The sequence below is a fragment of the Rhinolophus hipposideros genome, assembly GCF_964194185.1.
Source record: "Rhinolophus hipposideros genome assembly, chromosome: 7".
NCBI lineage: Eukaryota > Metazoa > Chordata > Mammalia > Chiroptera > Rhinolophidae > Rhinolophus > Rhinolophus hipposideros.
This window is the reverse complement of record NC_138053.1, coordinates 66,695,397-66,708,224: the sequence shown is the minus strand read 5'-3', so window position 1 is coordinate 66,708,224 and position 12,828 is coordinate 66,695,397. Positions and strand designations below refer to the sequence as shown.

At 39.1% G+C, this 12,828-nt stretch overlaps 1 protein-coding gene across 1 annotated transcript in view; it reads right to left on the bottom strand.

The window, feature by feature from the left end:
* LOC308500110 (chondroitin sulfate proteoglycan 4-like) overlaps positions 1 to 12,828 on the bottom strand; it is a 54,554-nt gene that overhangs the window by 18,772 nt on the left and 22,954 nt on the right. The window contains exons 6-7 of the mRNA XM_081054290.1: positions 9,578 to 9,776; positions 6,022 to 6,153 (exon numbers count right to left, since the gene is read on the bottom strand). Coding sequence (XP_080910416.1) covers positions 6,022 to 6,153; positions 9,578 to 9,776 — 331 coding nt within the window. The remainder of the gene's footprint in view (positions 1 to 6,021; positions 6,154 to 9,577; positions 9,777 to 12,828) is intronic.

Genomic DNA, 12,828 nt, shown 5'->3' with positions numbered 1-12,828 from the left:
TCCAAAGAAAGCATGCAAATGACCAACAGGTACATGAAAAGATTCTCATCATCTCTAATCGTCAGGGAAATGGAAATCCAAACCACAATGAGATATCACCTCACACCTGTTAGAATGGCTACGATCAAAAAGACAAGAGACCACAAATGCTGGCGATGATGTGGAGGAAAGGCAACCCTTGTGCACTGTTGGTAGGAGTGTAAACTGGTACAGCCATTTTGGAAAACAGTGTGAAGCTTCCTCAAGAAAATTTTTGCAATTGCTAAATTACACCTTCCAGCTTCTAGAGCTAGGGGTCCAGGATCAGAGATCACCCGAGGGAGGCCAAGGGAAAATATTCTATACTCTTAGACAGTGTTACATAAAGTCATAACTGAGGCCAAGGTAGGGCCCCATTTCCTGTCAAGTGAATTATGTCTCTTATGTGTACAGTTTCTGGGCACCCCAACATCCAACTTCTCCATCTTCAGTTTTTCTTTGAAACTTTTCCTCACTGTGCCTTCTTAACTATTTCCTTCTTATAAAGGACCCTAGCTTTATACTTATTCCTTCATCTCTAGGGTTATCTTTGGCAGGTAGTGGGTAAGGAGGACTCTTTAAAAAAAAAACAACAACTAAATTTATCGTAACTTCTTGGAATAGAGGACCCACTAGAGATGTTCCTGGCCAAGAGTTCTTTTCTCTCAGCCAGAACACATCAACCCTTCATTTTCTCATCGAGCTACCTAACCCAGGAAGGTACATAAGATTTATTTCCTATTCAACAGTCACTCTGGGCATGGTCAGTCAGGAAGAAAGTTTGTTCCATGTTACAACTGCCTGACAAGCATCTTTTATCACTCAGCCCAATTCACCAAAAGCCAAACATCCTTTTCCCCGACTCACCTCATTTCATCCAAGCCATTGCTATTTTCATCAATGAGCTCCAGGCACTTAAGTTGGGAAGGATTTCTCTAAGGTCCCACCTAAATCACTTTCCAAAGACTCACTATCCTACAAGACGTACAGTAGTAATAAAAGAATTCTATAACTTTATCTATAATCTTACCTGTTTGGCAAGACCTCACTCCATATATACCTCTTGGAGATTCGAAAAGTAAATCAGCATGTTAAAGAATCTAAATCTTGGAATAAAGAAATCTGTTTTATCCTCCTTTTAAATACAGAATTTTTCAAACATACTTGTATCCTATTGTGTTTGTTTTGCAAAAACCGACAACTATCTTAACAGCAAGAGTTTCATGGTCATCAGGCTAGAAAACCTTATATATTTCTGTAACAGATATTATCAAGTGCCTCATATGTGACAAGCCCTACAATAAGGGGTGGAGATACACCAGGAAATAGCACAGACACTGTCCCTGCCCTTCTTTTAGATATCATGATAATCCTAAGAAGTATGTATTTGTTTCAACACTACCAAGAAGGGGTTATGAGGTTTGGAGAGCTTAAGCTACTTGTCTAATGGTCAAAAACACAGTTCACTGACTCTGAGGTAAGTATTTTCAAAGTTGACACTATATTGCCTGTCAGTGTTCCATACTTCTTAGAGCTCAGTACTGAAATGAAATTTGAGTTAGGAAATAATAAGATGACTCATTCAACAAACCCAACAGGTCTCCTCTCTGCCTTCCAAACACACTCCTCTTCTTCCCCCGTCTTCACTTCTGCAGTCATACTGCCCTCTCTGTATGCTCACCCCTCTTCATTGCCATCCATCGAAATCATTCTCATTCTGGGGGAGCTCAAGATCTGTCTCTCCCATAAGCTCTCCCTGACCACTGCAGTCTATGGGAAAATTCCATTCCCTGAATTCATGTATCGCACCTAACCTGTACCCACTCACCAGAAACTTAGCGTAGTATGTTTTGCATGATTACTGTACTCTTAAGTATAATTCTCTTAATTCCCTAATTAGTAAGTCTTTAATTATTTCCTTGAGGATTGACAATCTTTTCTTACAGTTCTTGGTTATCTCCCACTAAGTCTTACAATATTTAATTCAGTGTTCCAAGACAAGCTGACTAAAAGTTTTTACAAATCTCTGCTCCAAACCCTTCAGCAACACACTGTGATTTCTTTCTGCTTTTTTCTCTCCTTCAATTCCCACCATGGAGGACAGATGGCCCATTGGTGAGACAGGATTCCCTCCATATTATGACCAAACCCCAAGGGTAGTGAAGTCACACAGTTTGCTATGAATACTGTTCACTAATGGGCTACTTAACTCTAGGTCTGTGTAAGCTTATATTCTAGACCAGTTTGACAAAACTCTCAAGGTCAGCTCCTCAACCCTCTCTGTAAAACGAGCCAAGTACAATTTGGATATGCAGAAAAACTAGGCCCTGAGGCCACTATATTCCAACATGCCACTACTAAAGATAAACAAACACATACATTCAATAGTAGCATTCAAGGTGAAAAACTGTTTACAAAACTCCTTTCTGGGGAATAAATTATGCAGAAAGAAATAGAACATATGTATGTATGTGTGTGTATGTACATATATAGATATAGATCTATAGATCTATGCATGTGTATGTGTATTTATGTATATGTAAATATAAAATAACAAAATGAAAATATACATTGTATATATTTTTTTCTTCATACACAAAAAGTTCCTTTACAACTGTAGTCCTTCCTACTTAAAAATAACTGAGTTAAAGAATGATTTTCAAATTTGGCAGAGTATGGAAGCTATGGTTAACCTTAAAACATTCACCCACTAAGTATTCTTATAATTATTTTGGCACAGCCTACAAATTCTTACAAGTCTCAAGCCAGGGCCATATTTTAAAACTGAGTATGCAAAAGAGGCAAAACAGCATGGCCAAAGTCAGCCAGGCTGGTGGAAAAAGTCCAATCGGTATGGAATGAATGTGAGTAAAAATAAAATGTTGACTAATGCTGGCTTGCAGTATTTCTCTAACCCAAGAGGGTAGAACACACAAAATTTCTACATAATCATTGCTGTTTGTTAAATTGTGATGCATATTTCCCTGGTTGAGTACATCAATCCATCATTAACATCAAGGAGACAAAGTAAGCAGCCACCATGATGGCCCCATTCTCAGGGAACTGATATTATAAAATAGAGACAGGCCTGGAACGCAGACACTCAGAAAGGAGAGGAGGCTGGGATTCAAGCACAGGACTTGAGGTTGAAGTTGGCACTACTCTGTTTTGGGGCTTATGATTCCTATTAGTTATATGACTTCAAGCCTTCCCAAGCCTCAGTGTTTTTTATCTGCCAAATGGGGATGATCAAAACTTGCTCTTATATACATTATTTCATTTACATCCTTATAACATCCCAGTGCGGTAGATAAAAAATATAAAGCACTATAAAAATGCAGGTATCAATCGTATATTAATGTCCATTTTATAATTGGAATAAATTTTCTCCTACTATAGTTCTGTAAAAATCTATAGTTCTATAAAAAGGAATAGATTTTCCCTGATATTTCAGAACATATAGGTCAACTTGAGTCTGACTAGAGCAGCAGTAGCAGATAGTGAACACAGCCTCATGCCCAGAGGTGGTACACAGCATACCTGCCTTCTCCCTCAGCCACAGGGCTGGCTGACAGATGAGGGAGGCAGAGGTCACTCAGGGCCTCCTTCCAGCAAGACCATAATGGGGGGAGGTCCTGAGGGGAGAAGCAGAGTGGGGCATCTGTCATCATCACCCCCCGCAGCTTTACACAGTTCCAGCGCCAACATCCTCAAGTGGCTGGAGAAGAACAGGTGGAGCCGGGAAAGAGGACAAGGAAATGTGGTCATCAGAATCACACCCCCACAGGGACTTCTAATATGTAACGGAGAGGGCCACTGCTTCTTGGGAATGTTAGGGTAGGAAAAACACCAAGAACAACTAAGCAACCCATACAGGCCATCCTGAACTCGAAAATCTCTGACTCCGCAGTTCTCATTTCCACACTCACCCTAGTTAAGATTTTATCAAATGCAGGGGCCACCTAATGGAAATGGACATGAAAATCTAGCTTCCTTCCGACTGGCCAGGAGCTGAAGCTGAAACAAGTCACAGTCTGGGGATAGAGGGCAACACAGTAACCAAAAGTAATAGTTAACGTGGTAGGAGCAGCTCACTTTGAGATCTGAGGATAATGCGCCGATTCCTGTGGAGAGTTCTCAGACTTGGGGATGCCAGGGCACGACAGATTGGAAAGGGACACGTTGGAAAGGGAAAGGAGTTGGTTACTCGGGACTGTGTCCAAAGGTTAAACAAAGGGCTATGAAAACTATATGCTTGGTCCAGTTCCACAGAGGCAACAAGGGAATTTGGGCCCCTTTAATATATTCTTCTTGCTAAACTAATATTCTGCAAAACGGGCACCAGAAACTCCAAACTTTCTAAGCCATAGTGGCTATAACCTCCCTGTAACCCAATTCAAGTGTCTTCACTTACTAATCCAGAGTATAGCCAGAATAGAGGAAAGGTATTTAATCCTTTGCATCAATCAGATTTATTCTGATTTTAGAACATTATTTTTATAGATATATTTTTCAGATGACTAAGGTGCAGTAGTTGGTTTGCTTATTTTTTAAAACAATAAATGGTATCCTAATCACCTTGAAAAATCAATAGAAGCAGCACACTTATTCTCAGAGACAAATTATGGAACATAAAAAGGTTTTAGAATAGAAGAATCTGGGTTAACATATCTTTAATTAGATTTTAATAAGGTTTCTTTTCATGATCCCAAATGCTTAAGGCAACTCAAAATTTGAAAATTTGTCCTAAACATTGTTCTGTTGTGTGTGTTTGTGTTTGTTTGTTTGTTTTAAGTTATAAAGAGTTATTTTCCTCTAGGTCTACTAGAGAAGCATGTGAGCTTCATCTGCCATTTATTGGTTGCCCAGCGAAGTTACATCATCTCTCTAAGCCACAAGTCCTGCCAGCTTTCTGTGGATTTATTACCTGCTTCACATATATGTGAGGATTCAAAGACTAGTCCAGTGCCTAGCCCCGTGGATTTCAATCCTGGCTGCACTTCAGAACTACTTAGGACTAAACAAATTAATGATGGCCAAGCCCATTCCCAGAGACTCTCATTCAACTGGTATAAGGCACTGGTATTTCTAAAAGCTTTCCAGAAGTTGAGAACAACTGGCTAGAGTAACCATAATTAATAAAATGATTAGTGTCTTTCTCTATCTGTGTTTTACTGGTAATGCACATCAATTAAACAAGTTACAATGCACAGACAGGGCTTTTCTTTTTTTTTTAACTGAAATATAAATGTTATTGTTTCCTGCGCTGTATACCTGTGTACGTTTAAGTTCTTTTCTCTCCTTTTTTATTACATTCCCTGCCATTGGGTAAATCTTTCCCTAGCCCTGTAATGAGGGTATTGAGTCAGAGATGCTGACTTCGATCTTTCCACCTCAGCCAGGCGGAGATTCTTGGCAAGCAGCAGTCAGGAGTCTGCAGGCCCCTGAAGCAAGCACTTAATGAAATTCCCCATAGTCCCCTAATGCACGGGGTTTTTATATTCAGAAAAAGAAAACCCCAAGATCTAGAAGGTCACCGCAGAGCCTGGTTCTCCTTGCTTCTTTAAGGACCCTAAGGAGAGAGTAAGAAAAAAGTACACGTGGACTATAAAGATGTCTCTGCAGTGGTTCCTTCTGCCATCACCCTTTACTGACATGCCCTGTTCTGAGGAACAGGAGAGGGGATAAAGAGGAGGCAGAAAGACCCAGCCTTGCTTTTGCTAAGTCCCTGCAAAGAGAGAATTTTTTCTGGGACTTTATGACTGTTGGTATCACTCTATGGTTAAAGATGATGGTACCTGGGGTGCCAAAAAAATGTATACACATGACTTGTATTCACCTTTTGTCAGCATATATCGAGTATTACAATTTTAATACAGCTTTTTCCTTTCTTATAATGTGTATACAATTTTTGGCACCCTCTGTATAGACCATGCAGGAAGAACTTTCTAAATAAATTGAAAAACACTTAAACCCAAACACTTACTCAAGCTAAAATCTTACCTGGAAAGACGCTCAGTCCTCTGTTTACTTCTAAGCTAATGATCAGTGCTCGAGCTGTGATGCTAAAAATTTGTCGCGGTGCAAAGTTCAAACCATCAGTAACTTGAAAATTAAAGCCTCCCAACATTGCTCCTTCAAAAGAAGAAATTACACTCTAGTCAATTGGGTTGTTCTGCAAAAGTTACCCACTTTCAGTCTCCCACCTGATCCCTCTGCAAAGCAACCCCTAGCAATTGGAGAGTGCGTTAACAGTCACTGAGCTCACCAAATCAAATATTAGCAAAACATGAAGCTACAAAAACATCAATAAAGATCTAAAATGCATATCCCATCCCCCTTCCCCATGCTATAATAAAAGAAAGCAAAGATGGTACCTCCAAGAAATGTCTTAAAAAGTTTAAAACATATTCATTACCTGCATTTTTATTATTTGGAATCAATTTTTACCAGTAAAAGTAATGCATGCAAGTAACACACACACACACACACACACACACACACACACACACACACCCTAGCAATTTCTGAAATATTCATAACACTGGATCATACTGAAAATCAAAACTAGTGGGAAGCAAATAACACCTAGCCCCACCCCCAAAAATAATTTCTAATTATTCATCTATTTCAAACTGGCTGTTTGCTGCTAAGAGGAAAAAGGGCAAAGTGGGAAAAGATCCAGGCCCACTTTTTTCAAATTCCTGCAAGAGAATTCTACTCCCACACTTCAAGGCATTAGCAATATCAGTAAAGGTGTAAATCAACTTATATGCGAAACAGACATTGAGACGGGCCCCCTATCGATCCATTTCCCAGGAGTGTTTTACCAATCTGTCTCACAAAGCACCAGGCAAGATCACAATGCAAAGAGCCTGACGTTCACATTCCCATCACCCTTTGAAAATGTTCATCCAGCAGTAAATCTGGAGGCCCACAGGTCTTTGCATCATGTAATGGGTAAAAATGTCCTCTTTGTTGCCCTCAGGGACATGTGGCAAGGAACAAAGAAGGCATGGTCTGACTCTGCAATTACATACAAGTACTCCCTTAATAACATGATTTAATAAAGGGGTTGGCCCATGGCTTAACAGTCTCTCAAAGCCCTGTTATGGAAGCATACCCTGGGAGCTCTGATTCCTCACAGAAAAGTTACAGACTTTTAAAACAAATTCCCAATACATTCAAGAGTCATCATTAAAAAAAAGATAGAATTCTGAGTCTACCTAATTTTGCACAAGGGCCCACAACCAAATTTGTTTGTTTGTTTACTTGCTTTTTTTTATTAGAAATAGCACTTGGAAAGTTGTATTTAATTAAACATGAAATTAGGGAGAGTATGCTTTCTGCCACTAGGCACTTTGAACATTTCATGAATTTGGAAATAAAATGGAAATGGAATCAAAAGGGATTATATCAAAACAAATATTAAAATAATATACTGGGTATACCCTAACTATGATACTAATTATGACCAAAGAGAGGAAAGGAGGAAAGCATAAAAGTAGGCGATTTTCTATTGTTCAACCTCAGATTTTCCTGACAGTACTTTCAGAAGAGCAACCTTTAATCACTGAGCCTCTCACATCTTGGCTTTATCAACTTACTTAGGTCGTTATATGGAATACAATTAGATTAATGACAAAGCACTTTGCAAATATAAAATGCTAAGAGAGACTAATTAAACCTAAGCCTTTGTTTGGGGCTGCTGATGGACAGATGTAGCAGGCAGAACCAGCTGGGTTCAGCAACAGACGCATCTGTAGCTGGGATCCAGCCACTTTGAGAGCTCTTACGGCCTCCACATCCATTTAGAAAATGTGATGGATTGGCTCTCAAAGACCTTGCCTTTAACTCTCCTTCCTGCTTTTGGGGAAGAAACTATTTCCTCTGCTCACCAAGAGCAAATATGGACCTGGTAGTTGACAAAAAAATTAATTCAGAGAGCTAATTTTTATTTGACTCCTTCATTGCAAATAGTAACCAGTTCTTTAAATTACTCTTCTCTTCATTGGGTGGCAGCTAGTAGACAAAGCCCACCTTCTGGGTCAGACCACGCCACATCTTGCTGAGCCTCAGTTTCTTCATCTCTAAAATGGGGTCATTACTCCCAATGGCTCAGAGGACTTCTGCAGATTAAATGAAATGGATCATGTGACTATACTCTTGCGGTGCCCAGCATGTGCCAGACTCATTCATCCCTTCTATTGCAAACTGCAGAGTTTTAGAAATTTGAAACTTCCCTTGCGCAAGTCTCTAGAGCAGTTCTCTTCATTTTGAAAATATGATCCTTTTATAAAAATAAAAATATTTCTAGGTCCTCACCTACTACTTAGACTTTTGCTATCTACTAATCAAAACCAAACATAATTGGTGGAAACCTCTTATTAATTCAGTGCTTCTTTAAATGAATTGTATTTTATTAGTCAGCACATCTGCTCACATTTAAAAAACAGGAACACACATATGTGGAAAATATCATTCAGTCTAGAAACAATGCTTTGACACATTTGCGTGTAGATTTAGAATCTTATTGCAATAACACTAACTCTACAGGTCCCCAAGCTACAGATTTGGAACCACTGGATAAGAGCATTCATGTAGTAAATTATTTTCAGATTATTTGGGGATTCTTTGCATTAACTGCAAAGATAATCAGGAAATTACTACATTTCGATATAAATGTTTAATCTTTACTTACTATGTTTTCAAAGAAGATAATTTAAATGGCTGAAAAGATATGATTTTAGCTTTCGCATCATGCACCCTGGCCCACGCTCCCTCCCATTTCCCACAAGCTGGGAATGGGCTGTTGCCCCTCTCAGGTCACTGACAAGGGCAGCCTGGAAACAAAGCCAAGCTAGGTCACTCTTTGTGCAGATTTACAGTGGCTGTTTGGCTTATTGATTTATTGACCGAAGGGAGAAAAAAAGCCTTTTAATGTCAGGGTCTCCTAGAATTACACTTACAGTCATTCATTCATTCATGTGTTCATTCATTTAACAAAGATGTTTGTTTTGTTCACTAATGTGTCCCTAGCATCTAGAATATTACCTGACATATAATAGGTATTCAATATTATTTCATTCTTTCAACACTTTTTTTTAAGCACCTACTAGTTCCCAGGCAGTGTTCTAGGTGCTGAGGATACAAGAGTGAACAAAACAAAGATCCTGCTCTTATCACTTATACTATAGCGGAGAAGACAAACAACAACCAAATAAACAAATCAATCTATACTAAAATATAAGGTCAGAGTAAGAGATGAAGGTTGACAGAGAAGAGATACTATTTTAGTGGTTGGTCAGGAAACGGCTGAGGAGCTTATATTTGAGCTCAGACCTTACATGATAATGTGAGTTAAGGTGCTTATTAATTAACTACTAATAATGTTAGCTATTATTAGCCTTACCCAAATGTGTCACTTTTAAAAAAATTATAGTCTGAAGAGTTTTTAGATGACTTTTGATTTTCAGTCAGCAATGATTAGGTTTGCCTATCATGTTAACCTCTGATTGGAACACATTTTAGTTTCATATTGCTTTTCTCTATGACATACCATTGTGTACAAACACAAGCTGACCATTGTTGATTTGAACCTGGGTGAAGTTCTGGATGCTTTGGCCAGGAAAGGACTTGAGCGCCAAATGTCCGTTGCTGGGTGGAGTGACCCAGTAGGCAAGGTCCTGTGGGGACGAGTCCCCATCTTCCGCACAGAGGTCCTTACTGGTAATCTCCGTGACAGAATTCACCCACACCTTAAAAAGAAGAGAATCACAGATCTTTCAAGGACCCATTCCAACCACATCACATCACATTAGTAAAGTGGATAGCTATGATATCTTGACCCTTGTCCAAAGATTTAAAAACTAAAGCAATTCACCAGAGTTTTTGAAGCATGAGGTTTCTTAATCCAAAACAGACATACAATTAAACGCCAGATGAAATGTAGGGCATGTTGTGGTGTTTATTTAATTTATGAGGTTTATGAGGTTTCAATAAAAAATAGAATTCATAGTTCTTTATTCAAAGTTAATTAAATTGCATATGCACTTACATAAAGCGTGAGCGCAATAAAAGCTGATAGTTACTAAGTACCTTCTGTGTGGCTGGCATATGTTACATCCTGTACATGGAATCCCAGCTAATCACAGAACCTACCTCAGAGGGTTGATTTAGGGATTTCTATTCATTGCTTTAAGAAGCGAATGCTTTCATCAGCTTTGAAATATTTGAGGAAAATACACACACTGCATATTTTTAATTCCTCTTTATCCCACCTGTGTTGCAGAAAGCAAATACTTGACTCCGAGGACCTGGCAGTGTTTGACCTGGCAGTGTTTGCTGTGCTGATAGTCCATCGGCAGCTGTTTCTGAGTAACAACCTCTGTTTTTCAATTACATTTAAAATCTATTTACATTGTCTGAGTATCTTATTTAAATATTCATTTTTTAAATTAAGCATCTACTATGTTTCCAGCAACATTCTGGAGGCTTGCAATACATCAGTACACAAAACAGAATCCTGTCCTCGTGCCGTGTACATTCCAGCAGGAGAGGGTGAAGGAATATAGGGAGGAAACAATAGGCATAAAAAAGAAATGAATTATATAGTCTGATAGAAGGCCACAGGCACTATGCAAAAAAAAAAAATGAAATGAAGCAAAATGAGGGGTTTGAGAGTGGGAGAATGTTAAGGAGGGGGCTTATTTGGTGAAAATCAAAGGCAGTGGCGATCTCTAGGGGAGGAGCATCCAGACAGAGGGAAAGGCACTAAGTGGGAGCGAGCCTCCTCTGCATGAGGAGCAGCAGTCAGTGTGGTGGGAGCAGAACAAGCAAGGCGAAGAGTAAAAGGGAATGTGTCAAACAAGGAATGGAAGGGCAAATCCTGCAGGTCTGGAAGGCCACTGTGAGACCCTCAGCTTTTCTTCAGTGTAACGGGGAATCATGGTAGGGCTTTAGGTGAAGACTAACCTGGTTTGACTTAGGTCTTAACAGAATCCTCTGGCTTCTGCGTCAGGCATAGACTGCGGCAAGGTGAGGGTGGAATCAAGGAGACCAGTTAGGAGGTGACTGCAACAATCCCAGAGATGAGAGAAGGGATTGGCCACAACGTACAGAGGTGGTAAGCAATGGTCAGATTCTGGGTGTATGTGGAAGTTGATACCAACAGAGTGTCTGACAAATTAGCTGTGATGAAGTGTGGAAGAAGGAAAGGTGGCAAGAATGACTCCATGGTTTGGGCTCAGCAACTAGAAAGATAGTTACCGTCAACTGAAATGAGGGGAGCTGCAGGTGGAGTGGATATGGGGAGTAAGATCAGGAGTTCAGTTTGCAACATGCTGAGTTTAAAATGCTTATTGAGACATCAGATCATATTTTATGGAACTAGGTTGTTTTGAATTTCTATAATCATGCAGTCACATGATATTTCACTAATACCAGAATATCTTGGTGGCTTTATCACTAACTAAATTTTCACATTTCTATCTATATTTGTAAATGTCTTCCCCACAGAAACACAATGCACATTCCCAAGCTTATGTCATTCTTTGCTCGCTGACCAGAACCTTATCATCTTCTACACTTGTTACCAACTTTTTAAAAACTTCAATCCTAAGTATTTAATAGATAATCTCTCTGGTCTAAGGGGCTGTTTTCCTCAGCAGCTCAGGCAATTTATGAAATAATTTAATTCATGCCCATTCATCAGCCAATAACCATTTAAACACAATTTGAGAAAGGGAGATCAGAAAGCATATAGGATTCGATATTTTCATATAAGGCACGATATGCCACTTTAGCTGTGTATCCTTGGGCTCATTTCTGTTCTCTGTACCTTAATTTTCTCATCATTAAACTAGGAATGATAGAATTATTATGCATAATAAGTGATTTAAGATATGTAAAGTACTTAGGACACACTTCACCTGGCACATAGTAAGCATTCAATAACTGTTAGCTTTACGTTACCCATCTTCATCAGATGGGGTTCTGAGGATAAATGTGATTTTTAAAAATACTACTTAAAAGTCATTTGTAGCATGATGCTAAACACTATTAGGGCCATTCTATAACATGTACTGCAGATTTTCTTTAATCCCACAGCATTCCTTCAGAATTTGGGGTGAGTAGTTTATCTGTTTAATGATTTTGTTGTCAAGGAAGCTCCTGTATCTTGGCCTTTGGAACATGCCCACTGAGGATTTTCCAGCTTTAAACTCTAAGGACATCAATTTTTTAATAGCTACCAGAAATTCTAAGCAACCCAGTGTTCAAATTATAAGGTTTTGGCCTTTAGTTAACCCATGAAATTCTACAGTTTCTATAAAATATACAAGATGGATTGTTCAACAAAATCCCAAGCCCACTCGTTCTATTTTTTCACTTTTTATGTTTTTAAATCCATCCATGTGATCTTATTCTCATTTCTTCAGGAACTCAAACTGATTTGGAAATGTACTGCCATTTCTCTTCCCGTGACTCTAGATACTCATTTTTTCCAACACCATGTATCCAAAGGCTGGACAGGGCATGTTTTCCACTGTATTACTCTTCTGTGAAACACTGATTTTGCCCCCTCTTGCCTCTGGAATATACCATCTTCCAAAACAAACGGAAAACCTGACAGTCGAAACAAGAGCTAGTAACCTCAGGTCTTTATTTCCACTCAACCAAATTTAGTTCTGTTAACAGCCCCATTGCTTTGGGTGAGACCTGATTTAGTGCCCAGTCTCTGGTGATAAAATTTCAAATAGGTGGGAAGAAGGAAAACAAAGGCCCCGAACTGGAATTCAAATTTAAAAGTGA